Source organism: Oryzias latipes, chromosome 2 (genome assembly GCF_053564925.1).
Source record: "Oryzias latipes strain Hd-rR chromosome 2, Olatipes_Hd-rR_3.1".
NCBI lineage: Eukaryota > Metazoa > Chordata > Actinopteri > Beloniformes > Adrianichthyidae > Oryzias > Oryzias latipes.
Genome location: NC_136238.1, coordinates 11,415,877 through 11,443,064, shown reverse-complemented (window position 1 = coordinate 11,443,064; position 27,188 = coordinate 11,415,877). Strand labels below are relative to the sequence as shown.

Genomic DNA, 27,188 nt, shown 5'->3' with positions numbered 1-27,188 from the left:
TAGCGTTTGTTGCGTTTCGTTTTTGGGAGCATTTGTCCTTCTTGAGCTCCCAGACTCAATATTTCATGATTACAGAAGATGCAGTTCTCACAAAATAAAAGAAATAAAGCTTTCAATGTGGCAAAAAATGGGCTTTTCTTCCACACCACCCAGTGTTTCAGTCGGAGTGGGTGTTAGTTTGGAAGCAATCCTTCCCATATAAACGAGCATAAACTGGATGTGGAGCACTGGGCCCACTGATAAGGAGATCCCCTCGCTGTCTGTGCTGCTGCTCAGACGCTTTAATCTAGATGTGCTTCATAATTTGATCTGAGCTGCAAATGCAGATTCACCTTCCTAAACCGGTTTTCGTATTTTGTCTCCGCAGCGGACGGCGCAGCAGGCCAGAGAACGTAGCCAGATGAGGAAGAGTGCTGCTGCTTCCAAGGTTGCGTCAGACATCACCCAATTCTTCTTCAAGAAATGAGAAGATGAAGGTCTTTTGTAGTGTAGGTACAGATTAGGGCTTCTTCGTATCATGAAAACATGTAAGATGTAATATGTTCCAATACTGGGATGACAAAATAGTCATGACATTTTTTAAAGAAATAGCTGTTTTGAGAGGAAAGAAGGTCCATCCAACTTATGATATTTACATATTGTTTATCTCCCCGTTTTGCCTATTTTAACAAAGATAGCCTCTGCTGATGTAATTGGCCATCCTGGTTATGTTTTTTTAGCCAGGTTACCACCTATGTCGGTCAAGTCTGTCTGTGTTTTTATCAAGTTAGCCTTGGCTACTCAAGTTAATTTATACCAGGCAAGTTAGCCTATGCTAGCCTTGTTAGCCTGTGTTCATCAACTTAATCTTTGCCGGTCACATTAGTTTATACGAGTTAAATTTGCCTACGCTATGCAACGTTGACCTGAACTGGTCGAGTTAGCCTGTGTTCACCAAGTTAGCTTTTCCTGGTCACGTTAGCCTATACAAGTCAAGTTTGCCTATGATTGCCAAGTTAGCCTGAACTGGTCGAGGTAGCCTGAATTTGTTATTGTTCATCAAGTTAGCCTTTGGTGGTCATGTTAGCTTAAAAAGTTCATCTATACAATCCACATTAGGCTACATTGGTCAAGTTAGCCTGATCTAGTGGAGTTAACTTGTGTTTATCAAGTTAATCTGTGCTGATCGCAATTGCCTATACAAGTCAGGCTTGCCTATGCTAGGCACATTATCCTAAACTCGTTGGGTTAACCTTGAACTAGTTAAATTACCCTGTGTTTATCAAGTTAGCCTTTTGCTGGTCACGTTACCCTATACCAGCACATTTTGCCTATGCAAGCCACATTAGCCTTTACCAGTCGAGTTAGACTTTGCTAGTCAAGTAATTATGCCACTTTACAAGGGTTGGCATCCACCAAGGTTGACTTTTAAACAGTCGATTTCTCAACAAAACACATTTTTTGTTTCATGTAGCAGCAAAATAGTTGCCCTCAGATAAACCAGCCTTTTATAATGGGCTAAAACATGGTAAATATATTATTAACGGCAATAGTTAGTCATTAAGTAGCTGACCTATATTAACAAAAATTTACCTTTTTTTTTCTCTTTCTGTTTTGATATTGAAATGGCGAGGATTTTGTGATCAACACCCAGAAATAATGTCACTGTCAGACCATAATTCTGCCTACTTCTATACACATATATACAAATTTTTCAACAATATTAGATTAAGTATTTGTTTTGTTCCCATGTTTTCTAACTTGGGCAACCCTAGCGGTTTCATTGTTTTAGGGGAAACTTCTAAACCAAATTGTAGATGCGATTAGGGTTTAGTGTCCAGCCACTGGCGTCCAGATTCCTTCCTGTCTTTCATTCGCTCACGTCACGCTAGTCCTCATTACGGCAAAAAAGTGCAGCTGAGGAGGTTTACCTCAAAGAAAATGTAAATGCAGCCAACTCCCTGTCGTCCCCGAACCGTCACCAACGAGGTGGGTTTGATTTATGACGACCCCCTTTCCTCGCCTCCGGGCTGAAGTGGAGCAGGTTGCTCGGAGAGACGTGGCTTTTTAAAGGTTTTGCAAACTTGGTAAAAAAGAAGCAGGTAAGATGAATGAAGGGGGTGTGAAGATAAAACCAGGTGTCCTCATTGGTGTTTTCAACATGTGGCGCCTTATACGTCTTCCTTTTTTTTTTTGATGGATGCTTGAGAACTCCCTGGTGAAATAAAATGTTCCGTCCCATTGAGCTCTTTTGCTTCTTAAACCACAGTTTGGAATGTAAATACACTGAGATGTTGCTGCTCTCACAGTAGTGCTTCATTTCATTGCCTCAAGTCAGGAACATCATTGTCCACGTGTCTGCGTCCTCTCCAGCTGTGCCTGATGATCTGAGCAGAATGTACCGGCTATGTTTAGAGAGATGGAGAGCCGGGTTACTATGGAAACAAGACTTTGGGTTCAGCCATGTCGGGGATATTGAATGTGTTTCTTTTTGTGTGTGTGCGTGAGGTTACACAATGAGCCAGACATCAGAAGGTCCAATCAATACCGGCAGGCTCCTGTGAAAACGAGGCCTTCGCATTCCTCCACAGCGCAATTCCGCTTCCCCGTTAGGCTCCATCATCGACGCCCCTGTGTCACAATTTGTCCGCCTGTCAGCCGTGTCAAACCCCTAACTCAGCAAATCCCCGCCATTGCCGGGAAAGTTTGAGCTTTTCCCTGACAGCTCCAACTTCCCACAGCCTATCAGCGCGGAGAGGAAGAAGCCACAGCGTCAAACTCTGCGTGAATGCGTAGGTGTGTGTGTATTTCCCCTACGGCTGCTCCAGGTCTCCACTTAATAAGACCGTCGTTCCTCTCCTGTCCAAACCGACAAGCTTTGAGAGTAATGAACATCTCCCATGCAGGCCTCCGACAACAGCAGGTTTCAGTGTCAGTCCCTGTCAGCAGTCAATGACTCTGATCTGCTGCTTTATTGCACCCAAAAGGTATGCAGTAGACGAGAAAATCTAGCTGACTTTGTGTTAGTCATAAATAATCGGTGCGTTTGGATGGGAAGTCATAATGATCCGGTCTGTGGGGCCGTTTGCTTGGGAAAACAGCCCAAAGGACAAACACCACCCCCTGCAGGTGTAATAAAACGGACTCAAACAAATGCCGGACGGCCACCAGGGGTTTGCGTGTTTGCCGTCTGACACGCATATCCCTCCCCGACTTCTCCTCTAAAGCTATCACCGGAACAAATCCAAACTCCTCCGTCAGGAGACTTCAACACCTTTTGCTCCAGAGAACAGAAACACCTTCTTTTTTTTTAACAGGTTTCATAGCAACAGCACGCGCCGCGCATGTCTGACAGCTAAAATTAACCGCGCAAATTTTCAGCGGAAATAAGCACACGCAATTAAATAAAATCACAGGAAACTGACAGGGAGAAGAAAGTGGATAAAATGAAAGTGGAATGCGAAGAAAATGGAGCTAACGCCTTAGAATGTGCAAAGCAGTGCTTGAAATATGAAATTTAGCTCATTAAAACACTGATTTAAATGGTGGAAATCTCCATCATGCTGAGTTTTCATTGAAATGAATCAAATAAACAAAACACACGTGAGAACACCCCCCCCCATTGTTGGGTCTTAAAATGAGGCAAATACAAGCTCAGATTAACAACAATGCGCATTACATCTTGCCAATATTTGCTGAACTAAAACTAAGCCGGCCTGCTTAGCACCCCCATAATGTTCCTGCAGGAATGAAAAACATGCAGGTGGTGGTAATCCCGTGCAGTTGATTGATCTCCATCAGATGGGAGCTCTGCTGTGAACGTTCTGTCAGCTCGGGGCTGTGGGACGTTCTGGTGCCACAAAGAGAAAAGGCGTCTGCAGCAATCTGTAAGAATAAGCTGGAGGTGTCTGTTGAGCTGGGAACGTTGTGAGACGACTCCAACAATGTGGGATCCATCGTTCTTTGGTGATGAGGATCATTCCGAGAGGAAAACATTCAGGGGGTCTGACAGTCTTCGCAGGAGTGGACCCGTTGACTGTATATGAGAACTGGACTGAGTGACCCCTGCCCCCACCCTCACGTTTCCAACAGGAAGTACCCGCTGTAAATCCCACAGAATTTTATAGAGCAGGCATGTCCAAAGTCCGGCCTGTGGGCCAAATGCGATCCTGTCATGAAATAAAAACTGTGCGGTGCAATAAAGTTCATAGTGTCTGTAGTTATTAACTGACTTCTTGGTTCTTCTGTTTTCACACACGGGTTGTGTTTGGACGGACGTCTTGCGTCTTTGTCAGAGTCGTCATCAGATGCTTGTGTGACGAATATAAAAGCAGTTGATTGTGACTTGAGGCGGAGTCACCTGTCAAACTTTGACACTCCTCCCGTTGATGTCCGTTTGCTGCTGGAGGCATGGGAGAGCAGGAAGGCCCCCTCATCCCGGTTCATGGAAGTGTGGGCTCGCTTTCGGATCTCCACCACCTCCATGATCCGATCTGCGGTGTCTGTTGTCTAAAGTGCGGAGGACTTTGGCCTTTTCCCACTCCATGACCTGGTTTTCTTGCTTGCAGTCGTCTGTTACTGCTGATTTGACATTTTCTTGAGATACCTGTTGTTGTCGTGCAGCAAACTGACATCAAAGGGTGGAGTCGCCGGTCATAGTTTGTTTTATATACGTCACACGCAACCATCTGATGACGACTCTGACGAAAACTGAGGACATCCATCAAAACGTGAGGTATGTGTTAAACACAGGGGCGCAACTACCCAATTTTAAAGGGGAATGCAGCCACATTATTAAACCCCCACCCTCCCACACATACAGACATAAATGCACATTATATAACACCCCATCCACCCCTCCTAAAGCTATCTAAAGACCTGCACAACACTGTTATTGTTTAATGTATAAATCTCATTACTTCTTGTCTGATCATACATATGGAAATGGCCCAGCATTATATCCATCAAATATAAGATTACTGTACTACTTACGACAAGCATGATGTCACTGAAGTGAAAACCTCGCCAATACAAGCGTTTTATGAAGCCACTGTGTTCTGATGATCAAAATGTTGATGGTTTATTTAAAAAATTAATTTAAACATGTTATTTTGCTAAATTGTTTAAACACAATGCATTGTGGTCTGTATTTGCCAATCTAGTGAGTCTCCATGCACACTGGTTTTTTGCAAAGACTTCTGGGTAATTTGTAGGGCACTTGATTTTGGAATTGTAGATTCAGACAGCACTACAAAATAGAGAATGTACTAAATAGTTCACGATGTAGTGAGTAGGCTGAGGATTTGGACATAGCCTAATATGCCCTAAATTTGGCGCAATTTTCATTTTGAATATGAAAGAAATTGTGTTTTTCCACCTTCATTAAGGCCCAAAGCGCCTTAAGTCCCATTCACTCATGCACAAGGTGCTAGCCAGATCTCCCTGTACAATGTGGGGTTCAGTGTCTTGCACAAGGACACTTCAATACAACAATCCTTTGACTTTCAGATCAGAGATCATCCACTCTACCTCTTCACCACAGCTCTACTACAATTCATAGCAACCTCAGAAATTGAAAAAAAAAAGAAAAGGCTTTGATCCAGACCCCCATTTGCCACCAGCCTCTAGTGGTTGTTTGAGGAACTGCAGCATTTGGTCGTCCCTGATTGGCTTCAAATACTGAGTTGAAAGGTGGCAGCTTGGACTTCTTCAGAACTAAAGCAAACTGTGAAGTGGTGCTTTGGGGAAAATTGAGTTTTCTTTTTAAACTGAAGCATCATCACCAGATGGCCGGCAAAAAGAAAAAATAAAGGGCTTAACCTTAATTGTTTAGCTGTGGACAAAGCCTCCCGTAAGCAACTGTACAACTTAGCACCTCACTACAGAACTCTGCCTAATTAACTTTAAAAATTCACAGTGGTGGGAAGACATTAAAGCCTCCATGGACTTGAGTCCCTCACTCCTGTGCTTGCTTTTCGTCTTCTTCTTGTATCGTTTTCAAACAAACATTTTTATTTGAACAGCTCAAGTGCATTCTGCTTCTCTGTACATTTCAAAAAGCCCTTAAATATAGGCTGTTTGCTCCGCAAACGCTTCATTTTTCCATGAAGTCGTCTCTCAACTGTCTCTACGAAAAAAAGCAAAAGATAAACTGTCACATTTTTTAACAAGAAGTCGAACAGAAACCAAATTTGACCTTAAATAAATGGTCTCAGCCTGGTGTTTGCTCTCCGGTGCTTTGAATGTGTGTTAAAGGTGAGGACGCTCCAAGAACAGAGAAGGAAAAAGAGCAGTAGTTTTCCTCTGCGTCGCTTCTCATGTAGGTCAGGAACCCTCTGGGGCCTGTAACGTGACTTCTGCGGCTCTGCAGTAAATTGAAAATTAGATTAATATTTCTGTTGCTTGGTTCCATGAGAACTACCTCCATTACAGGGTTTACTTTGGTGCTAAAAGCGCTCGTTGCGAGTTTTAATCTGGCATTTCCTCAGAGGTGAGATGTCTCGCAGCACAGAAAAGCCCCAAAATCTGCTGTTTTATCGAGGGGCGACTTTACGGCGTAGTGTTACAAATCATTCATAATTCAATCTTGATTTGCATTCAGACATTCAGGTGTTATATTTGGCCGCATTCCATCGGTATTCCATTTCAACCTTGCCTGCCCCCATAATCTACTTTGGCCTTTTCAGCTGAAGGAAATGCTTCTACAAACCCAATCTAGTGTGACAGGTGTGATGGAGAAGGGCCAATAAAAGCCTGCGCGCCGCACCGCGTGCGGCCAACGGCTCTCCAATCCGTGGCCGGGATCCCGCTGCGGTTTGATTCCTGGCTGCCACGCTCTCCGCTGTGATCCCTCTGTGTCTGTGACCCTCCCTGCCCTTCAGCGAGGGGACGGGCACGAGGAAAGGCCTCCTCGGTGAAAGGGAAGCAGATACTACCTCGTCTGAAAGAGCAAACGAAGCTTTGTAAGCAACGAGAAGGCTCGTACCTTTCCCCGTGCGGCCTAATAGCACTCCAGAGTGCTCGCTTGGGAAGCAACTCTTGGCTTTAAACAGCCCCAGCCGATGAGAGGCTTTTGTCTTCATTGTCATATTATCTCTTGGGATGGTGATGAGATGATTAATCATTGCTCACTGCAAAGTCGCGCTTTCGGGAGGCTTGCGGGGCTCGTCGGAGCGCGACGCCCTGGGTGGAGGAAAACAGCATTATGTCCCAGGTAATTGGTGGAGGACCATCGCTCAGAAGCAATTTAATTAATCTCATTAAAACAGCCTCTGTGGCTGCGCAGAGGTGTTTCTCGAGGACCGCTGCGACAAAAGGCATTTTCCAAAATGGGCTTATCCATCCTGATGAGTGTCATATACACAGATGATCTCCTGCGAGGGGCTGCAGCTGTAGACAGCAACAGAAAAATCGATACAACAATTGCATGAAAACCTCTGCTGGTTATTTTCAAATGTCATTCGTCCTGGTAGAGGGACGCGCGGCTGTAAAAGGATGCTTTCTCATTGCTCAGCTGGAGATGGCTTTTGTCAAAGTCCAAATTCTATTTATACAAGATGGCTCCCCGGTTGCCTCCCGAGATGCATGGCATGCCGCGGATTAAGACCAAAAAACACAATCAATTCCCCCAGCAGGAGGTGAGGGGAAACGGATAAGATTCTGCGCATAATTCATACAGTCCCCCAATCTGGCATGGATTAATGTTTGTCTTTGGCGGCGGCGTGCTCTGATTTGTGTGTTCGGCGCTCGTTTGGGGTTAAATTGACGCTTCATGTGGCCCATTACAATCCGGCTTTGTTTTGGGGAAAACGGCCTGGACCCGATCGCATTGTTTCGCAAAGCCAGTTAAAGCAATTAGATGTAATCCCATCTATATTTCATCGCGTCTTTGATGTCTGTAAACGCCTCCCCCCCCCCCCCCCCCCCAAAAAAAAAAAAACTGTTGAATTCTTCATGAAACGGGACCATTGCGATAAACAATAAAGGGCTGTGAAGATAAGGAAAGGAAACATCATGGCCGCACGAAGCAAACAGTTTTAACTTTTAAGATGCTACCTGCAATCACCGAGGAGTCTGAGGAAGAAAGCCGCAGTGGGCTGCAGAATTGCCGCTTCCTGCTTTCATGTGTGCCGCGTTGAGGTGACTGAGGTTAAAAATGGAAAGCTGAACAAAACGCCCTCCAACAAGTTCCCCTTTCATGAGCCTTAAAAGACATCTTTTCATCTCCCATTTCATTTGGCGCCCATTGATCAGCCATCCTCTCACAGATTGCTTCCAGACATCTATTCAGCTGCGCCGACGCTGCTCAGCATGCCTCTGTTTCAGAGGTCTTAATGGCAAGGTCTGGCTGTTGTGCTGGAATTAAAAAAACCTGAATTGCAATCACTTAAGTTACAGGGTACTCACGGGGAATCATCTTTGTTGACATTTCAGAGCACAGCCATGCAGGCAGGTCTTCAAATTTGAGGGCTTATCTTACCTTATGCCATTTTTTTATTTTTATTTTATTTTGGCACATGAGCCAGAAAAAGGTCGTGTCAGTCTTGTGACAAGAGTGACAGGTCCGGGGCATCATTACTGGGACGTGGAAGGTCTGCGTAAGCACCTTTGGTCACCTCAGGAGAAAAGATCCCCCGTCGTGCCGCCGCTGGCCTAATGAGCGCAGTCAGGCCCGCGTCTAATGAGGAGAGGGCGATCGTCTCCCACCAGCCCTCTGCTCTGTCGGTACAACATCCCATAATACCTTGAACATGTCGCATGAGCAGCTGAACAGCGGTGGATGTCTTGTCACACATCACTGCAGCCCTGCAGACCCGAGGACAGGAACCTGCCATCAGGCACGAGCCGAGCTGGAATCATTGGGAGCAGGTTTATATTTATCTGCACTTCCACACAGATCGTGTCAGCCCTGCCATCAGGGAGTAAATGCAAGCTTTATGTTGGTGGACGGGATGCTCATGTTCAATTATAAGGTCTCTGTGTGCGTTTGCATGTAAAAAAAAAAAAAAAGATATCCCCATCTCATTTTAACCCAATTTGAGTTAACCCTTAACCCTTGTGTTATCCTAGGCACTTTAACGTTGGGAGTTGGGTCATCTAGACCCACTACACAGTGCCCTGAACCATTTTTCTTCAATAATTTATGATCTTCACTGGTGTCCATGGATTACATAAAATCTTTCCGCCTTTGTCATGGTACGGAGAACACGTCAATGCAAGGGTGGGGTCATCTAAGATAGCACAAGTGTTAAACATCTGATCTTCAGCAGCAGTCCTGACGTCCGTTGAATAACGCTTCAACCGTTTATGGATCAAATTCCGATGGGATCTGAAGTAAACCATGCAACGCATCATAGTTGTCAAGTTTTTACACAATCAATGTAACCCCATATTTGTTATCCTGATCTAGATTCCATCGACGCAAAGCCATTTTTCTCTGTGTCGTAATCCGTTGGAATTGCGTCAATTGCGTAAACGGTGAAAGAGTCGGGACGTATCGTGGTTCAAAGAGCATGTGTTGTTTTGCGGTCACTAGGGACAACTCTAGCGTTAACCCCTTTGTTCCCACTTTGGAGCAATTGTTGACGTCCTTGAACCCTCGTAACTCTTCAACTGTTCACGCGATCAACTTATTCTGAAGCAGAGAAAAGTGGCCGGTCATATTGGATTTGCACTGTTACGCAACACATTATGAATGTAAAGTGCTGCATATCACAAAGCACAGAACTGCTTTTCTCCTCTTCAGAATCTGCTGGAATAACATTGATTACGTAAACAGTCACTGTAGCTAAAAGGATGTAGCTAAGTCTCCACTGTTAAAGGGTTAAAAAAACGTAATCTTTTATAACCATGTCTACAATAACCTTGAAAGAAGGACCTTGCATTTCAGGTCAATAACATCAAACAACCCATAAAACTCAAGCCCCAATGAAAAAGGTAGGAAAATGTCTTCACCTAATCAATTTGTGAGACCAATTATCCAATTATCATGGAAGCCAGATAATTTTTTGTTTTTTAACATGTGCTTTTTGTCCTTTTTGGTCAAAACTCCTTATGATCAAACAAACAGCTCTGATACAAAATAAAAAATGTCATATCGGCAAATTTGTTTAGATGTTGATTTTTTTTTCCCTTACAAGCATAACTCTACATTTTAAATGAATCTTAAAGAAAATTCCGACCCTTTTAATGCCATGAAGGTCACAAGACAAAAACCTCCTGTCAGCATTACGGACTTTTTTCTTGTTTCTCGTAAAAATGTCTTTTTTTTTTCAGATGGGAGGTTTTATATGACATTTCCAGGCTGTTTGGCCTTCTCTCAAAAGTGCAGTGTGTGAACAGATCAAGCCAAATGACGGTGTGAGATTTTTTTGCACAACTGAACCAAGACAACCAGTCTATCCTGGTACTTTTCAGTCTCTCAACAGTAGAAAAACTTTGATTTCTTCTGCGACATGGAATTGTTTCCGTTTAAAAAAGGCTTTTGAAGGACCCACATTCAAATAGGTTTTGACTATTTCATTCCAGAACTGTCATTTTTTTAAATTGATTTTAAACATGTTGATCCAGATTAGTAGCAGAAGTATAGTTTATTGTTCAACCCAGGTTCTGTACGAGCACTTTTCACATGGTTTCATCAAAGTCGAGACAAGTTATTCTCAGGATTTGATGAGTTGGATCTTCAGAATTCATTCTAAGCATTTTAACATATAAAAACTTTTTTTTTTTACAGTAATGGGATATACTCTAGTAGGTGTGGGCCTATGAACTGTATATTTATAGTGTCATTACTGCAAACAAACCATCATCCTCCCGCTGCTGTGCTCTATAATGGGAGGGAAAAGTTCATATTTCCCTCCCATTCATATTTACAAAAACATTGTGTTGTTTTTGTGTATACCTCTTCGTGGATACCTCTTTTCATGTGTCTTTTTTTAAATTAACCTTTCATTTAAAAAAAAAAAAGCTGTATTTGTCTAACTTAACTGCCTACTAGTTATCCTGTCCTAAAGATTGTTTTAGTGCATTTGAAAAGCCTAGAATGTTTTTAGTAGAACTAGTGACACTTTTTGAAGTGAGCACTTCGACTTGGTCTTTACCTGAGCCAACCTAAGCAGGCCCCGGTTGGCTTTAGTTAGCATGCAGCAAAACAGGCTTAACATCTTCCTTGATTAGCTTGACTTATTTTTTCGCATTATAAGGCACACCATAAAGCCTGTTTTTTGTTTTTTCAAAAAAATGAACGCCCGCCTTATAATCCAGAGCGCCTTATATATGGATTAATTCTGTTTACTGATGTTGAAGATATTTTGATAGGTACACAGCGCTCTGTCAAAATGTTTGGTTGGGTGTTCTTATGAATATGCTAACGTGGTTAAGGTGTAGCGGTGTCGGTGGCGTTTTTTTTTTATTACTGACAAGGTTGGGAGTTACAGGTGAATACTCCAATGTGTTACAAACTAGTTCTAGAGTTAGTGTGAACGCCGTAACTTAAGTAAGGGTTAATGGCCGACGAAGCGTGCGGTTACTACTTTTTAATGCACGCCGTGGAAGCCTGAACCGGTTGCTTCCGCGAAGTGCGTTAAAAAGTAGTAACCGCACACTTCGAAGGCCATTAACCCGCTTATACCATGGTCATTTACAAAAAAAAATATTTTTCAATCAGTTTTAGTACTTTATTCTTGTTTTTTGTTCAGTTTAGATCACTTTTTCACAAAAAGCGGACTATTTTTTATGTGTTGCTGCGCGTTGTCATGACTACAAGTTCAGGTGCGGAGCCTGCACTGTAGCGGAAAAATGTAGGATCATATGGTGATCGTCATGATAAAATAATCAAAGCGTCATTGTGCACCTTACCGCTAGTTATTGTCCAGATGATGAAGCAAAGCGTGTTAAAGAAACAAATACACAAGTAGCTTCCAAGATTTTATTATAAGAAATCTCTAACAATAAAGCTGAACATTAGCTGTCAACAACAACAACAAAAACGGTTTTATTAATTAATAAGTTATTTTACATCGAGCCTGTTAACTTTGAACCGAACAAAAAAGTCGGCTTTAGGAAGACAGAATTATTTATTTAAAATTAAATTCAACATTGCCATTAATCGTAAAATTTGACAGAGATACTGGCATGTCCATCATATTGCTGTTCGAAGGACCGATATTTAGTTTTTGTGGACCCTGACCACTGCTTGTGGCGACGTTGCGGGACGACAAAATGTTGCTCCATTCTCTCCTCTCCTGGAGTGACGGAGCCCAGTAAGCCTGCAGGCTGCTTTCACAGCGGTGCCCCGTCACAGACATGATCTGGCGTGATTCCAGACCGGCGTCTGAGAGTCGACCCACAGCCGTGCTCCGCAGGCTGTGGTTTGTGTAAATCTGCGACAGACCCACCTTAAAAAAAACAATCATAAACATGCAGGCGATTTACAAAAGAGGAAGAGAGGTTTGACAAAACAGGGCTATGTAGATGCACAGACCTCTTCACTAATTATTTTTAGCATTGCTCCCAGGTAGTTGACACCCATCGGTTCCCTGGAGTACCAAACCTCAGCTGCTGCAGTGACGAAGCGCTTCGGATGCAGATAAAAAGATTTTGCATCTGGGGGACATTTAGAGATGTATTTCTTGAAACTTTGTATTGGGCACAGAGGATCCCCGGGTCTTGCAAACATAAAACCTCTTAGGTTTTGCTTGTGTGGGTCGTTTGGAGTTTTGTGGTTTTTAGTGTCCGGATTATGTGATAGGCTGAGGTATTCCGCGCCTGCCTCGTCTCTGTGGATGCTGAAAGATGCCATGGTCAGCTCACGGCACCCCTCCCTCCCACGTCGAGCCAAACACAGCTGGATGTCAAACCACACCTTTCTGACGAGGCCGAGGGGCGTGTCGGGAGACAGCTCAGATGAGCATCTGATTTTCTCCAGGTCCGACTCAGGAATACGAGGATGGTGGGAGCTGGTGTCTTTCCCACTCTTTCTGTAGCGCTTCATTATTGCCTTAAAAACCGCATTGCTGCTCTTGAACACGGTGTCGCTGATGATGTTGACGTCTCTTAGGTGGCGATTGATGCCGGCTCTCAAGCTCCTCAGACTGGCAACACTGTACTCTCCTCCTTCCTTAGTGGACTGAACAGACGCATAAAAAAGCCGCAGACTCTCATTGAGAGTGGTGGCAGTGTAGTTTTCAAAGTTAATATCCATGTTTTTTTGAGCCAGGAATTCTCGAAATATATTAACTGCCCATTTCGTGATTTTCTTTGTGTTTACCTCATCCTTGTCATCTTCCAAAAAGTTCAATTCTTCCGGTGACACTTCCTTGTGTCTCCTCTCCCTCTTTTGATGTTCTTGTCTCTCTTTCTCTGTGGCTGCATCCCAGTCATCAAAATTATCAAATTCAACGAACAAGTTAAAAGAAACAACGAAATCACTCATGTCTTTTGCTGTGTTGTTGTAAACTGTGAAATAACGTCTTTTAACGTATGTTTTAAGTTTATTCTAGCGCAGTGATATGTGACCGGAACTTCTTTTTTCACCGTGCGGTTATCAGGTTTAAACGCATACCCAGCAGCCAATCAGAATCGAGTATTCACCCGTACCATGGCATAAGCCTGACTAAATGACCACACGACTGCGTGTGGTGCGTTTAAGAACGTGGTTTCGTGAACTCACATTCAGCCGGTGGTGGTCTCACCAGACACGCATGGAGGGGGCTTTTTATTCTTTTGTTTGTTTACCTTTTACCAGCACCTGTCCGCCACCTACAGTGGAATGAAGCTCTATGTGAAAAACTTGTGTTCCGGACCCATAAGCCGCTAAATTCTGTCCATCGGAAGTGGATGCTTGAACAGGAGCCAGTGTGAATGCAGCTCGACTCTTTTTGCCTCGCTTGATGCACCTTAATGCACGAACGAGGGTCAAACTCAGGCCCGCGGGTCAAATTTGCCCCGCTGTATAATTATAATTGGCCCCCGAGATCATCTCAAATGTCCCTAGAGCTGGACATGCTGGACTGCTAATACTACAAATCCCACAATGCTTTGCTAGCATGTTGGCGCACAATCAAAATTGGCAAGCCCTCCTTTTATCTGTTGACCGTCACTGACAGCCACGCTCCAGTCACATCGGACAATTCATTTCACCCTCCACAAAAGTGGCCAAACGCAAGATGGACAACAGGAGCTTTGAAGGCAGGCAGGAGGCAGATTATCTGTTCACAAATATAAAGGACAGACCTGTTTGTCTTGTGTGCGGAGCTGACGTGGCTGTGACGAAAGGATATAACACCAGAAGACACTAGATGAAAAGGTTGAAACATTACATATCAGTTGGAGTTAATTTTTCAATACATATTGAGTTTACTTCACTGCTTAATTTTGGCTCACTGTGAATCTGAGTTTGACACCCCTGGTCTAAGGGCAGGGATGCCATGTTTAGTTTATCAATCACCTATTGAATTCTATGACTTTATGTTCTTTATGATTCATGATTATTATACAGTTACCGGCTTTAAGCCCATTTAGATGACTATTGTTGTAAATATTGGGCTATATAAATAAATTGAATTGAACCTTATATAATGCCTTATATATGGCATTAAGCTCAAAAATAGATTGTTGCACTTTGAATCCGGTGCGCCTTATAATGCAGAAAATACGGTATTTGTTTTCGGTTAGCTTACACCATCTGCCTGGTGTGGCCACACTAATTGACTGTGACGCGTTTTGGCCACTGCATCTGCCCAACCGCACTGTCTGTGTGGGGTATTTACATTCAGCAGGCCATGTGACGCCTGAAGGATTTGAGACGGAGCTCTTTGTGGGCTTTTGTTTTTCTCTGAACTCCTCGTTGTTTGACCTTTTGGTACATTTACCAGGTTTCAAAGGTTGTTTTCTTGTCTTCAGTGCTTGTGAAAGCAGATAATATTGTTTTAACACCTGAAATGAAAAGTCATTTTATAGAAGTCTGCTCTCTGATGAGTCAAGGATGCAGAAAGTCTAAGTGTTAAGTATTTCCTTAAAAATAACCGTATAAATATAGAAGAAAAAAGCTAATATTTACAGACAAAGTGCAAACTTTTGCACTTTTCTGTTAATAAATCACTCATCTTTGTTGTTTCTTTTTCCTGCCTGGCAAGAAATAGCTGGATGGAATCGTTTAAGGTGGTATTTTGTTCTAAAAAAAATACCTTGGAATGGCTTCTGAGTGCTCGCTTCTTGGCTGTTCACTCAGCCTGTGATGTTCTTTTTGAAGTCTGGTTGGTGGATGCTGGAAGGAAACTGGCTTTTTTTTGTTTTTTGCACCTGTTGGTTTAAAACTATCATTCCCAAGGAACATTTTTAAAGTATTTCACCCACAGTTTTGTGGCTTTATCGTTCATTTTTGCTGTAAAAAACGTTTCTAATGTTCACACACATGAAGAATCTGGGTTTCTCTGTGTTCGTTAACACACTTTCTTTGGACTCTGCTGCCATTCAGCAGCCTTTGAAGGATTTCCAGATCTGGGACGACCGCCACAAGATGGTTAACACCTTGTAGCCGCAATTGTGTTAGAAAAAGAAGTAGAAAAAAGGAAAGTTGACTCACAAAGTTTGGGAAAGTTCAACCTCAGTCTTGGGGTTATTTTCAGAGCTGGAGCACATTTTTGAGCCTTTCTTACCTAGCAACTGAGTTCAGTGTAGTCAGCAGGAAGACATTCCCTTTTTTTTAATTTCTTTAGCAGTCACTTGATGCAACTTCTGTTGGCGTTTTAAGTGGAAGTCGTTGGAAGTCAGTTTTTTTATACGACTTCAAATCCTTTCCATATTAGCGAGCTAATTGTTTTAGCTTCCCGTGCAAAAAAAAAAGAAGACAAAAAAAGAATGAAAAGGCCAAACGGTCTGTCATCACCAGTTCAAAACGCATTTAAATCAAACTCCATCCTCATGCAAAACCAATTACACCTGTGTCAAAAAATCCCCTTGAAACGTATTGATGTGTACGCCTGCATTTAGCTGCTTGAGTGGGCTGTTTTTGGACACTCAACCGTGGACATCTTCACACCCACACTGCTTTTTTATTTCTGTATCCCGTAATGCCAGTTACAGTGTGAGTAGGCTGGTGCAGAAAAGAGGTGGTGGTGGTAGTAGTGGTGGGGGGAGGGATTGGTCATATCAGTGTTCACCACCAGCCCACACAATTTATGCTCTGTGATGATATAAATCTTATTTAATTATGTGGGAGCTGGCAGCTTTCCAGCGTGGAAGAAGAGGAGCGAGGTGTTACCTGCAGAAACGGGAGTTTCCCGCCTGACCATCGGCTCCAGAGGGGTTTATACGCCATCGCCGGCCGAATCTCCCTCTTCATCGGCCGTATTAGTGACTGTATTAGCGGCAGCTCAGTGTGCAGCAGATAAATAACAGCGAATCTGGTGTTTGCTGTCTGGCGCCAGCTGATGGCGGATGATCCATTCGTCATCCAACAGATTGTGGCGGTGAGGACTTCACTCTGACCCGATTTCTGTTCTGTAAGAGAGAAAACTTCTGCAGGAGACATGGCGGCAAAAAAGAAAAGAAAAGAAAAATAGAAAAAAGAAAGTTTGGATCAAAGCCTGTCCTTGTTTGGAGGCAAAGTCGTCCTTACTGTTACAAATGACCACCATCGAAATCCTGAAGCCCAGTAATAAGAATTTAATTCAGATTATTATAGACGTGGTAAATTACACACATTTATTTATATTTACCTCTATTGGCATGTGATATGTTTTTCTATTTCTCTTGTTTTGTTCTTTTATGGATCTTTTAGCAGCTTTTAATGAATGTTTTCAAAGCATTCTATGCTGTTGTTGTTGTTTCTGTGTCTTGTTTAAAGCCTGTAAAATATATAGATTTATGAGTTGAGGTTAAATTTACATTTTTGCTTGAATCTTTTTTTCTTTAATACACCTTTGCATTGTTTGCCTTTGATTTAAGGTCAATTAAAATCATGTATTAACAAGTTTTTTTCACCTAAAGTAAAGTTTTAATAAGACCAGAATGAGGTCATCGCTCCATTCTTTTGTAATTTATGACTGCAGGAAAGATGGATGTTCAAATTCAAATTCAACTTTATTTATACAGCGCTTTTCATGCTACAGAGCATCTCAAAGTGTTTCCCAGAGAAAGAAAAAAACTAAAAATAAGATAAAAAAAATATATAGTAGTTAAAAATAACAAACAAAGTAAACATAATACAAATAAAAAGAAAAATAAATGAATTAATAAAACACACAAAAACCCAACACATACAAATTTCACCATTAATATAAAAAAAATAGTAAAAACTATGTAAAAGCTTTACTAAAAAGATGTTTTTTTTTAAAGTTATGCAAGATAATTGCTCCCTAAATCAAGGGGTCTTCTCCTCCCGGGCCACAGACTGGTACTGGTCTGTGGGTCACATGGTACGGGGCCCCACAGAAAAAAAAAAAAAAAACACTTTCCTGATTTATTTATGATCAGATCCCGAAAAAATGAAAGATTCATAGACTTTGACAAATCAAAATTAATAGACAAACCAGAAGTTTTAGTCGAAATATGTAATTTTTTGCGACAGTTGTTCGCGTGGTGGCACACTACAGGGTGAGCAACTCTAATGTTACAAAGTTTCTGCTAATAAAGATGCAAACACACTAATTATTACTGTGAGTAAATGTAGAAAATACCAGTTCAGAGGGTTGTACCAATTTATGTTGTTTTTTTGTTTTTTTTATCTGCCACACCTTAAAAGCCTGATGAGTCTAAAGCTGGCGTTCAGTTTTTAGGCTCTACTTAAACAGTTAAAGAATGAAAATCGTGTTTTTGGTTTTATTACTATGTTCTTTTTCTGATTATGGAAGACACTTGAAAAGAAAATGAAGAGTAAAATTGCTTTTTTGAGTATAGATGTTCACATTAGGGCTGGGTATCACCACTAAATTCCAGATTCGATTCATTTCACTCGAGCCTGGATAGATATGATTCTTTCGATCCATACGATTAAATTTTGAATTTACCCAGTTTACACATTTAGACATATTTGTATAGAAATACATGAATAATCTATGTATGTTTGTACCATTAATGGTTACTTTTTAAAAAAGTTTCCTCAAAAGAGTGTGAGTCTATAAAGCTGTTCACTTAGTCAGCAATGGATGTTTAGGTCGACCGAGCGTTAGCATTAGCCGTCCTATGGGAAATTCCATTATACGTTAGCATTTAGCTAGCTGACCTTGGGTGCACTGATGTTTTGTGTTAAGTCACCGGATAAGGAAAGTCATAAAAGATCAATCTATACTGAGCTTGGATCGATGAATCAATTTTATATACCCTGCCCTAGTTCAAACCATTTATGAATCAGGACTAGATGAAAAAATGCCATTTGGAAAAAGCTATTAGCAGTGATGTAGGTGCTACAGTCGGCGGGCCACAAGCTCCCTCTCTGTTCTTAGATGACAGGAGTGGCACCCCGGTGTGGTCTTCTGCTGCTGTAGCCCATCTGACCAAAGGTTGGACGTGTTGTTCAGAGATGCTCCTCTGCAGACCTCGGTTGGAACCAACGGTTCTTTGAGTTCCTGTGGTCTTTCTATCAGCTGGAACCAGTGTGGCCATTCTCCTCTTACCTCTGGCATCAACACAGAACTGCTGCTCACTGGATATTTTCTCTTCTTTGGACCATTCTCTGTAAACCCTGGAGATGGTTGTGGGTGGAAATCCCAGTCGATCAGCAGTTTCTGCAATACTGATCAAAGTCACTTCGATCACGTTCCTTCCTCATTCTGATGCTGGGCTTAAACTGCAGCAGATCGTCTGGACCAAGTCTACGTCTGAATTCCCACCCGAACGCCTATATAGCTCACTATATAGTGCGTTCGCCATTTTGTACTGCTGTCCAAATCTACAATTCCAAAATCCAGTGCCCTGGAAATTTCCCAGAAGTCTCTGCGAAAAATTAGTGTGCATCGATGCTCACTAGATCGATGAATATAGACCACAATGCATTGCGTCGGAACATTTTTTACCAAAAATATGTATTTAAATGTATTTTTTTTTATTAAACCATCAACCATTTTTATCTTCAGAAGGTGAACTCAAAATAATCGTCGCAAAACGCTAATTTTAATTAGATTTTAACTTCATGAAATCGATAACGTCGTGTCTGCCGTTAAAAAAAAAAAAAAGTTGTGAGCGTGGAGTCCGAATTGCTTTTAAATTCAGGGCTCTACATAATGCCGCACTATATCGTCTTTTAGTCGTTAGGGGTTAGGGTGGGAATTCAGACACAACCTACGTACATCTAAATGCATTGAGTTGCTGCCATTTGATTGGCTGATTAGGAATTTGGGTTGACGAGCAATTGGACAGATGTGTCTAATGAAGTAGTTTGGAAAAGTCTCTCAGCCGCCATTAAAAATGTTTGGATTTTTGGGGACTTGTTTACAACAAGACAAACAAATAAATAAGTAATATAAGTATCACATTTATAAACCTTGTGCTATCCTAGGCAGTTTAACATTGGGGGTGGGTCATCTAGACCCACTAGACAGTGCTCTGAACCTTTTTTCTTAAATGATTTGTGATCTTCACTGGTGTCCATGGATTACATGAAATCTTTCCACCTTTGTCATGGTAGGGAGAACACGTCAATGTAAGGGTGGGGTCATCTAAGATAGCACAAGGGTTACAGATAGAGCAAAGAGTACTGCCTAGTAATTAGTCTCTTTTAGGATATTGTGTGTAATAAGTCCAGACCAGCAAATATACTTCATAAGGTGTTTATAGAGTCACATGTGCGTCCTTTAAGCTTGACTTCTGAAATGACAGATTGTTCTTTAGTGAAATAATTGAGCAGCTGGTTTAAAGCAAAAATAAGACGGTAATAAGGGGGCATGAATGCGCACAGGAGGAATTATCCTGCAGCAGGTGCATCTTCTGGATATTTCTCACCAACACATGGAGGATTAGCGATGTTACACCCACAAATGCACACATGAGTCACCGCCTTTTACACATGCTTTCTTTTCTTATTAAGGAGATTATTGATGGAAAATTGTGGATGTTTCAGCAGCATTTTTTTTTTGTTTGTTTCTTTTGCTGTTGTGTTTACTCAGCATTACAAGCTGGCAGGCAAAGAAAGAAATGCCCGTCTGGCATGGCGCATAAAAAAAACCTCTAAACAATATTTGAGCATCACACTTAAAGCGTTAACCACTATCAGATCCTACAACGAAAGTCACTGCTTTTACCAGTGCTTCTCCGCTTTCAAATATAAATAAGGCCCTGACAGCGCTCCCCACTGCGTCGACATGCTGCTGCAAACAGATTTCTATGCTGTGTCGACCCAAATCTGGCTCTGGAATGCCTCAACTCCCACCTTTCCAATTCAGTTCTCTCAATAAGCAACTCATCCTCCTCCTCATTCTCCCACTCAGCCTCATAATCCATAATGTTTGGGGTTTTTTTCTCAGTTCCTGACTGGTAGTCAGTCGACAGCGAGCTGCATCTTCCACAGAAACCCGACCATCCAAAACGCTGTTGTTGGGTTTTTTTTAAGTAGCAGGAAGTTTTCGGATGTCTGCTAAGTTCGACCACACATCCATGTGTCCTGTCAGAACAACAGTTCAGGAAGTTACTACTGTCTTTTTGGTTTCATCTTATCTTTCCTGTTTTTTTTTTCTAGCGTGACAGAAACATCAAAGCTCTTCTGAATTTAATTTTTTTTCACACAAAACCCAGTTGGCCTCAATGAATCACTGCTTTTTTAGGTTATCACTCATGAGTCGTTACCATGGAAACCAGTTCGTTTAAGGTGAGCTACCTCTGTTCCACCGGGTGAAAAACTAAACTTGGTAACTTGGTGATTACTTACAAAATAGTATATAGATCGTCTTGTGGCACAGCTGTTGTTTTTGGAGCCAAGCTTTTTGTGATCAGACGCTCTTTTAGTACGTTAAGGACCTATTGTAATGAAAATGGTGTTTTTTGGGTGTCGTTAATACGTTCTTGTAGCATTTTGCCTGATGAAGGACATATATGTGTGTGTGTCTGTTAATGTGTGTGTGTACAAAAATGAAGCTTAAAATTGCATTTCTGAGTATTTCTTTATCTAAATCGTTGTGAATCAGGAGCAGATGAAAAATCGCCGTTTTTATTGCACCGCTAATGTTGGGTTGGGGTTGTGAGGGGCTGTAAGCTAGCGGGAGAGCTCTCAGCAATGGTGAAGGGTAAGAGGGGGCGGGGTTTCTCCAGACCCACAGTCCCACCCACGACTCGGAGGCAAATTTGTAATGAACTCCTGCTGCTCTGCAGACGATGTCTTAGCTTCTCTGGGCTCTTTGATCTTGTCTTTTAGCCGAATAATATTTATCATTGTAATATCTTTTTTTTTTCTGCAATTGATACATCCTTTGAAATGTAAGTAAATGTTCTAAAAGGTTTTTCAAGCATCCTCCAGCTAAATTAAGCTACATGCTAGTTTTACATTTAGCCTTCGGAAACTGCAACAGCATTGAAACTGAAAAAACTCAATTAAAACTTATTTGACATTTGCCTTCATATTTTAACTATAGTTGTGTGTCAAAACAAGAAAATAGGTATAATGGTTTTACTCTCATTGTAAGCCATTCTTTAAGGCTGCAGAGTAATTATTGGGTTGCACTAAGTACCTGCACCTCTTACCTACCCTTCCTTTACTCTGTTGGACCTTTGACTCTGGAGCTTCGACTCCAATGTTGACGTCCTCTGGACTACTGCAACTCTTCAACCGTTTACGCGATGTACGTAATTCTAACGAATTGCAACACTCACCGCAGGTGAGAAAAGCATCCGATGATGTCAAAATTGGGTTTATTGCCTAAACTTTTGGCAAATAACCCAAATGGACCCTTTAGGCCCGAAAGGGTCGAAGAGTTACAGTAGTACAAAGAGATTATGTTATTTACCCTGTTTTTTTTTATTACTGTAATGCATCTGGGAGTTAATGGTACTGAAGCCAAAAAAAAAAGAAACACAACAAAGAAGATAAAATCATATTTAAGTCGCACTTTTCGGAGACATTTATTTAACAAAATACGGGACCAAGAACGCTTGTTTCATCATGAAAGGCAAATCTTAATAAGGGGATAGATAAAAATAACTAATGCTAGAATTAATGCACTCTTAATAAATTTCTATTAGAGATACTAGACAAAAAATGTGGCCACAAAATCCCCCGGTATTCTATAGAACCCATTTCAGGTTCTGAGCTGCCGCTTCTGTCTTTGTGGCTCCACTCAGACTCAGAGCTGCCAAAGAGTTAGGAACAGCTGGGAGAGAAGCTGCTGTCTCACAGTGAAGCAACGTGTACCTGTGAGTTCTGGTCTAACTAGTGGCCGTCCACTGATTTAACAAAGTTTTAATATGGTTCATATTTCAGAAAAACGCTCTAAATTAGTCAAGGAGTCACTTTCACTTGTGACGTCTTGATGGAACATCAATTCAACACAGAGCAGATTGTGCAGCGACAGGAAGTTGGTAAAAGAAGTCCAAAATAAAACACAGAAAATATTTTTGAAAATAATACCATAAACATGAGTCATGTTGATTATGTCTGCAGCACATTGTACAATACATAAGCAGCCTCCAGTGTTTTATTGCTTTGATGTCTTCCAAATCTATGATAAAGTGAACAAACTCATGTTAACAATAGTTTGTTTACATTAAAAAAGCATGATTGTATGACTTTCATCTGCACAAGTATCATAACTGAGTAGTTATCTATTAGTGGTTTATTTTGAAATTTTACTTAATTTCTGTATTGTTTATAAGACGCAAAATAAATGTTTTTGCTGCCCTTTTCCTGGCCCTCTAAGATCCTGTCCACGTCCCTGAGCCTCATGAAACATAGGAGGAAGTGTCCAGAAGGCTGTTTCAGCGTACAGATTAACAATTATTCTGATAACCATAGGCTACAGAGCATGTTAACAAGTCAACTAAACTGGTTGTGTCACTTTAAATCCCTAAATCCATTGAATTCTTCGTCCGACGCTTCTTCTTCTGCGTTGCTGTTGGTAGCAAATACTGATGCACACCCATACAGAGCCCTCTAGTGGTTCTTAGTGGGAAAATAATGATCACATGAGCCTGTTTTTATTTATATAAGTCACACCTGAGTATCAGTCCAACCCTGAACTGTGCAAAAAAAACAAAAAAAAACTTGTACTCCAAAAAATACGGAAGGGGTTACCGGCGACATCTATGGAGGTAAACGGTTAGCATTTTTTTTGATCCGCACCAGAGTCCAAGAACGTGGAATATTCCTGCTACCCCCCCAGGGTGAACGGTAGCAGGGCATTGATGACAAAGGCAATAGTGGAGTATAAACTGAACCATTAGGAGGGAAATAATTATTAGGGGAAGTCTTGCCTTGGTGCTGTGATTGCAGGGTCATTATGCTCTCCCTAATGAAACAAACCAGCGGAGAGCCTCCATCTCGGCTGTAGCCGTTATCATCACCCTTCAGAGAATATAAAAAGGAAAACACTTCAGCGGTGGGCTAATTAAAACCAGAGAGGTCTGGATGAGGAGGCCAAACAACCCACACAGGTGGCGGGCCGTGCCGCGCTGCGCCGGTTGCTGTGTGCGTTTGCGCGCGAGGCGCTGTTGCGCGTCATGTTTGTGCCTTGGTGTGGGTGTTTTGAGGAAGCAATTCATGTCCTTTTATTAATATGGCTTGTGTGGGTGCAGTGTTTGAGGCAGCAGTCTCCCTTTGTGTGTGTGTGTGTGTTGTGATTGTTAAGAGAGGGCTCCCCCATTCATTTTAATGGGTCCAGCCCTCCGCCGCTGTCAGGAAGGGACCCGGCTTTCATCTGACAGGACCCCGCTCAAATAGGCCATCGGTGCTCCATAATTAGTTCAAATGTCGAAGCGGGTGAATTATTGATGATTTGGGACGAGTGGTTTGGGGCGGGGGGGGGGGTACATTTCACATCAACTGTGTTTCTTTTTAAAGGACAGCTGGTGCGGCGAGGGTTCCCACCGCAGACATGAATCTCTGGTGTGGGGGCCACCAGAGGATGCTCTTTCAGCGAGGCGCAGAGATAAACGGGGGCAGTAAAGGGGATAATGACCAAGTTAAAGTGTGGAATCATGTCTCGTTCGCGGGGGAACAGGTGGCAACGATCTATTAGCTTTTTTTTATGCTACCTGGTGAGAAGTCGCAACGCCGGTTAGACACAAAAAGTGAACTGCCCCAGGAAGACGGTCTAATTCCGGCTCCTGTCAATCACCGGGCATAATGGTGCTATAGCGTGCGGTAATAGCAGCTCAGGCCCAGTCATTTCCAGCCCCCTCCAGCTCTACCTCAGGTACTTAGAAGGGTTTCCATCGGCTCCTGATTTTTCAAGAGAGACCTCTCAGACAGAAATGACAATGGACTTTCAATGGCTTATAATTACGCCACTTTCCAGCGCCATTTCCCGGCCATCGTTTGCATTAGGACTCACATGGGCGTGAGTGCGGCACACGCTGCCATCCGCAAAAAAAAAAAAAAACACCCAAAAAAAAGACCCCTTTGATGGACTTCACAGCCGAAATGACCCGAGTGCCGCCACACGTCCTGGACCACCCACCGAACTCTCGCCCCGCCGCCCAGCTATCTGCTAATTGGATGGATGTGGTCCAGAGCTGAAGCTGCTGCGACTGAGGATCGGTAATGAAGAGGCACCTCAGATTCATGAGAGCCCGCATCCTTTCCTTCTTTCCAAGGTTATTCCACACAGTCTGAAAAGAAAAGGAAAAACTGAAAATGATGCTACTGATCTGTTTGAGCGGGAGTCCAAGGACAGGATCGGTGTCATACTGCCATCTAGTGGACTTTTTGGGTTAAAACGTTTTGGTTTATAAAATACTTTTTGGAAGTTTTCAGAAAAATGTAAATAGAAAAGAACAAAAAGAGCCATCTTTGGAGTAATAAAACTTAGTCTAATTACCCTCTTGGACGATGATTTCTTTTTCAGATTGCTTATTATTCTGGGATTTGTTGCTCTTCTCGCCGCAGTAGGCGTTCAGCTCATTCGGTTGGAGAGGCTGCCTAAAATAAAATCATCACCCTCCTACCCGGCATGCGAGCAGGTCCAGATGGTTGAGTTTTCACTGACGTCCTCCCGCTGAATTTCCCTGTTGCCCCCCCCCCCCCCCCCCCCCGGTCTAAAATTAGAAGGTAATACTTGCTGCGACTGCTCGTGGAGATACTTAATTATCGAGAACTCGTGTTCCAGCCTTCCAGTGAACCACGGAGGAGAAAGCTGAACCTCAGAACCAAAAAAAAAAAAAACTAAAAAAAGGGAGTTCTCATCACTATATTGACATTACAAAGTAAAATCCATTCAGTCGCCCCAAAACGCCATGAGGTTCTGAAGGCAAACTATAAAAAAAATGCAGATATTTAGAGGTGGATTCCTCTGTTGCATCTTCAGAAGTAGGAAGGATGAAATAAACATCCGCCTGATTCTGCGGTTCTTTTCATTTCTCACTTCTGTATGCGCGTTCAAAGTCTGAATAGAATCCCTCTAATGAAAAACTGTGTTTTTTGTGGCGTTTTTCTGACGATGGCGGACATTTATTAGGAAATGAAGCTCAATACCTAATTTCTGAGAATTTCTCTATCTGGATCGTTGTGAATCAGGAGCAGACAGAAAAAATAAACGACGTTTGACAAAGATCGAACACGCTGGTGATGCTTCCACCTGTACGTCTTTGTTTTTCCTCGTCCGAGCTGGCATCTGGGTCTAAACTGTACGATAGCATAGCTCCAGAACTGTTCGCCTATTTTGTTAATGTTTGTTAATGTTAATGTAAAGTAGTGGGAGAGAGTGTAAACAGATGGATGACGGGAAGTGGGGGATTCTACACCAACGGTTTAATGAGACAGATTTGAGGTAATCGGTATGATTTGATGTCCTAAAATTGAGATTTTAAGATCCATATGTTAAAAAAAATAAACCACATTGAAATTAATTTTCTTGTTCTATTTTCAGGTTTGTTTGTAGAAGAAAATGAATAAATGTCTGAACTTCAAAACCACGTCAGACGATGCTCCATCTAATCAAGCTAATGTACATCAAAGAGGTGATTCCATAGCAACACGTTTTTTCGTACACGGTGATCCAGTTGGAGATGCTAATCTGCCGAGATTTCCTTCATCCAATGGAGGACGAGACGAGGAAAGTGGCTCTTTTCTTTTTAAAAAACCCTGCAATAGAAATAAAGGAAGAGGCGCAAAGAAGAACCCGTCAAAAGTTCACAAGCGTTCAAAGTAAGCAGCAGGTTTGAATAGAAGAAGACACACAATCTGCTGAAAGATGACAATTATTCCACAATTCTCAGTTAAAATCTGTTTTAATTATTAAGCCAAATGGTGGGAAGAGTGGCGGCAAATGCGAGCTTAAATTTTCTGCTTTTAGACCAGTTCTAAAACGAAGCTAACTCGGATACTCGAGTCATTTGACTACTGAAACACCCGAAGAACCTTTCTGGTGTTCTTATAGATGACATAAAGAAGGTGGAGGGGTTAAAGTCAGCAGTCCAGAGGCATGGAGGGTGTGGAGAAGAAGTGAAGAAGCGAGTGGAGGCAGGTTGTAAATGGGTAGAGAAAAATGTGTGATAGGAGATAGAAGTTGTTGGGCCTAAAGACGGTGAATCTGAGGAGAAGACGGGGAGCAGAGCTGAAGATGCTGAGATTCTCTTTGGGACTGACCAGGATGGAACGGAGGGAGAGGTTTTGGAGATGAAGTCAAGAGAGGCCAGACAAAGACGGTGGATGTTTTGGTAGAAGGATGCCGAGTCCAGAGCTGCCAGGCTAAAGGGCGAGAGGACGACCAAAGAGGAGATTTATGTGGCGACCCCTGAAGGGGAAAGCCGAAAGGAAAATGAAGAAGTTTTCAAAACAGTTCAGGTGGTGCATTTTAGAAAACCTAATTTCATTCAATTTTGGAGAGTTAACTTTTTAGGGCTGACATAAAAAAAACACACACACACACACACAAAATTCCTGTAAAGTCTTGCATATTAGCCAAAAAAATATAGAATTTCAAAATAAAGTTCCACTTATGGGAGAACAGTTCTCCATAGCTGTATATATGTGATGCAATGGAATTATTTTGAATAAAAGTGACAATCTTTGGCAACACAACTACCGGTATTTTCCAAAAAAGTCTTTTTAACGTCCTCAAAGTTTTGTA

At 42.1% G+C, this 27,188-nt stretch overlaps 1 protein-coding gene across 6 annotated transcripts in view; it reads left to right on the top strand.

The window, feature by feature from the left end:
- The window catches only part of zranb3 (zinc finger, RAN-binding domain containing 3), a 196,660-nt gene extending 170,565 nt beyond the window's left edge, over nucleotides 1–26,095 (top strand). For 5 of the 6 annotated variants that reach the window (XM_020708646.3, XM_020708651.3, XM_020708643.3 and 2 more), the window contains one exon: nucleotides 368–2,224. In XM_020708646.3, coding sequence (XP_020564305.1) covers nucleotides 368–466 — 99 coding nt within the window. In that variant the 3' untranslated portion in view covers nucleotides 467–2,224. Of the gene's footprint in view, nucleotides 1–367; nucleotides 2,225–25,985 lie in introns of those variants that run through there. The other variant, XM_078932237.1, reaches the window with a different exon arrangement.
- Nucleotides 26,096–27,188: the final 1,093 nt, after the last annotated feature.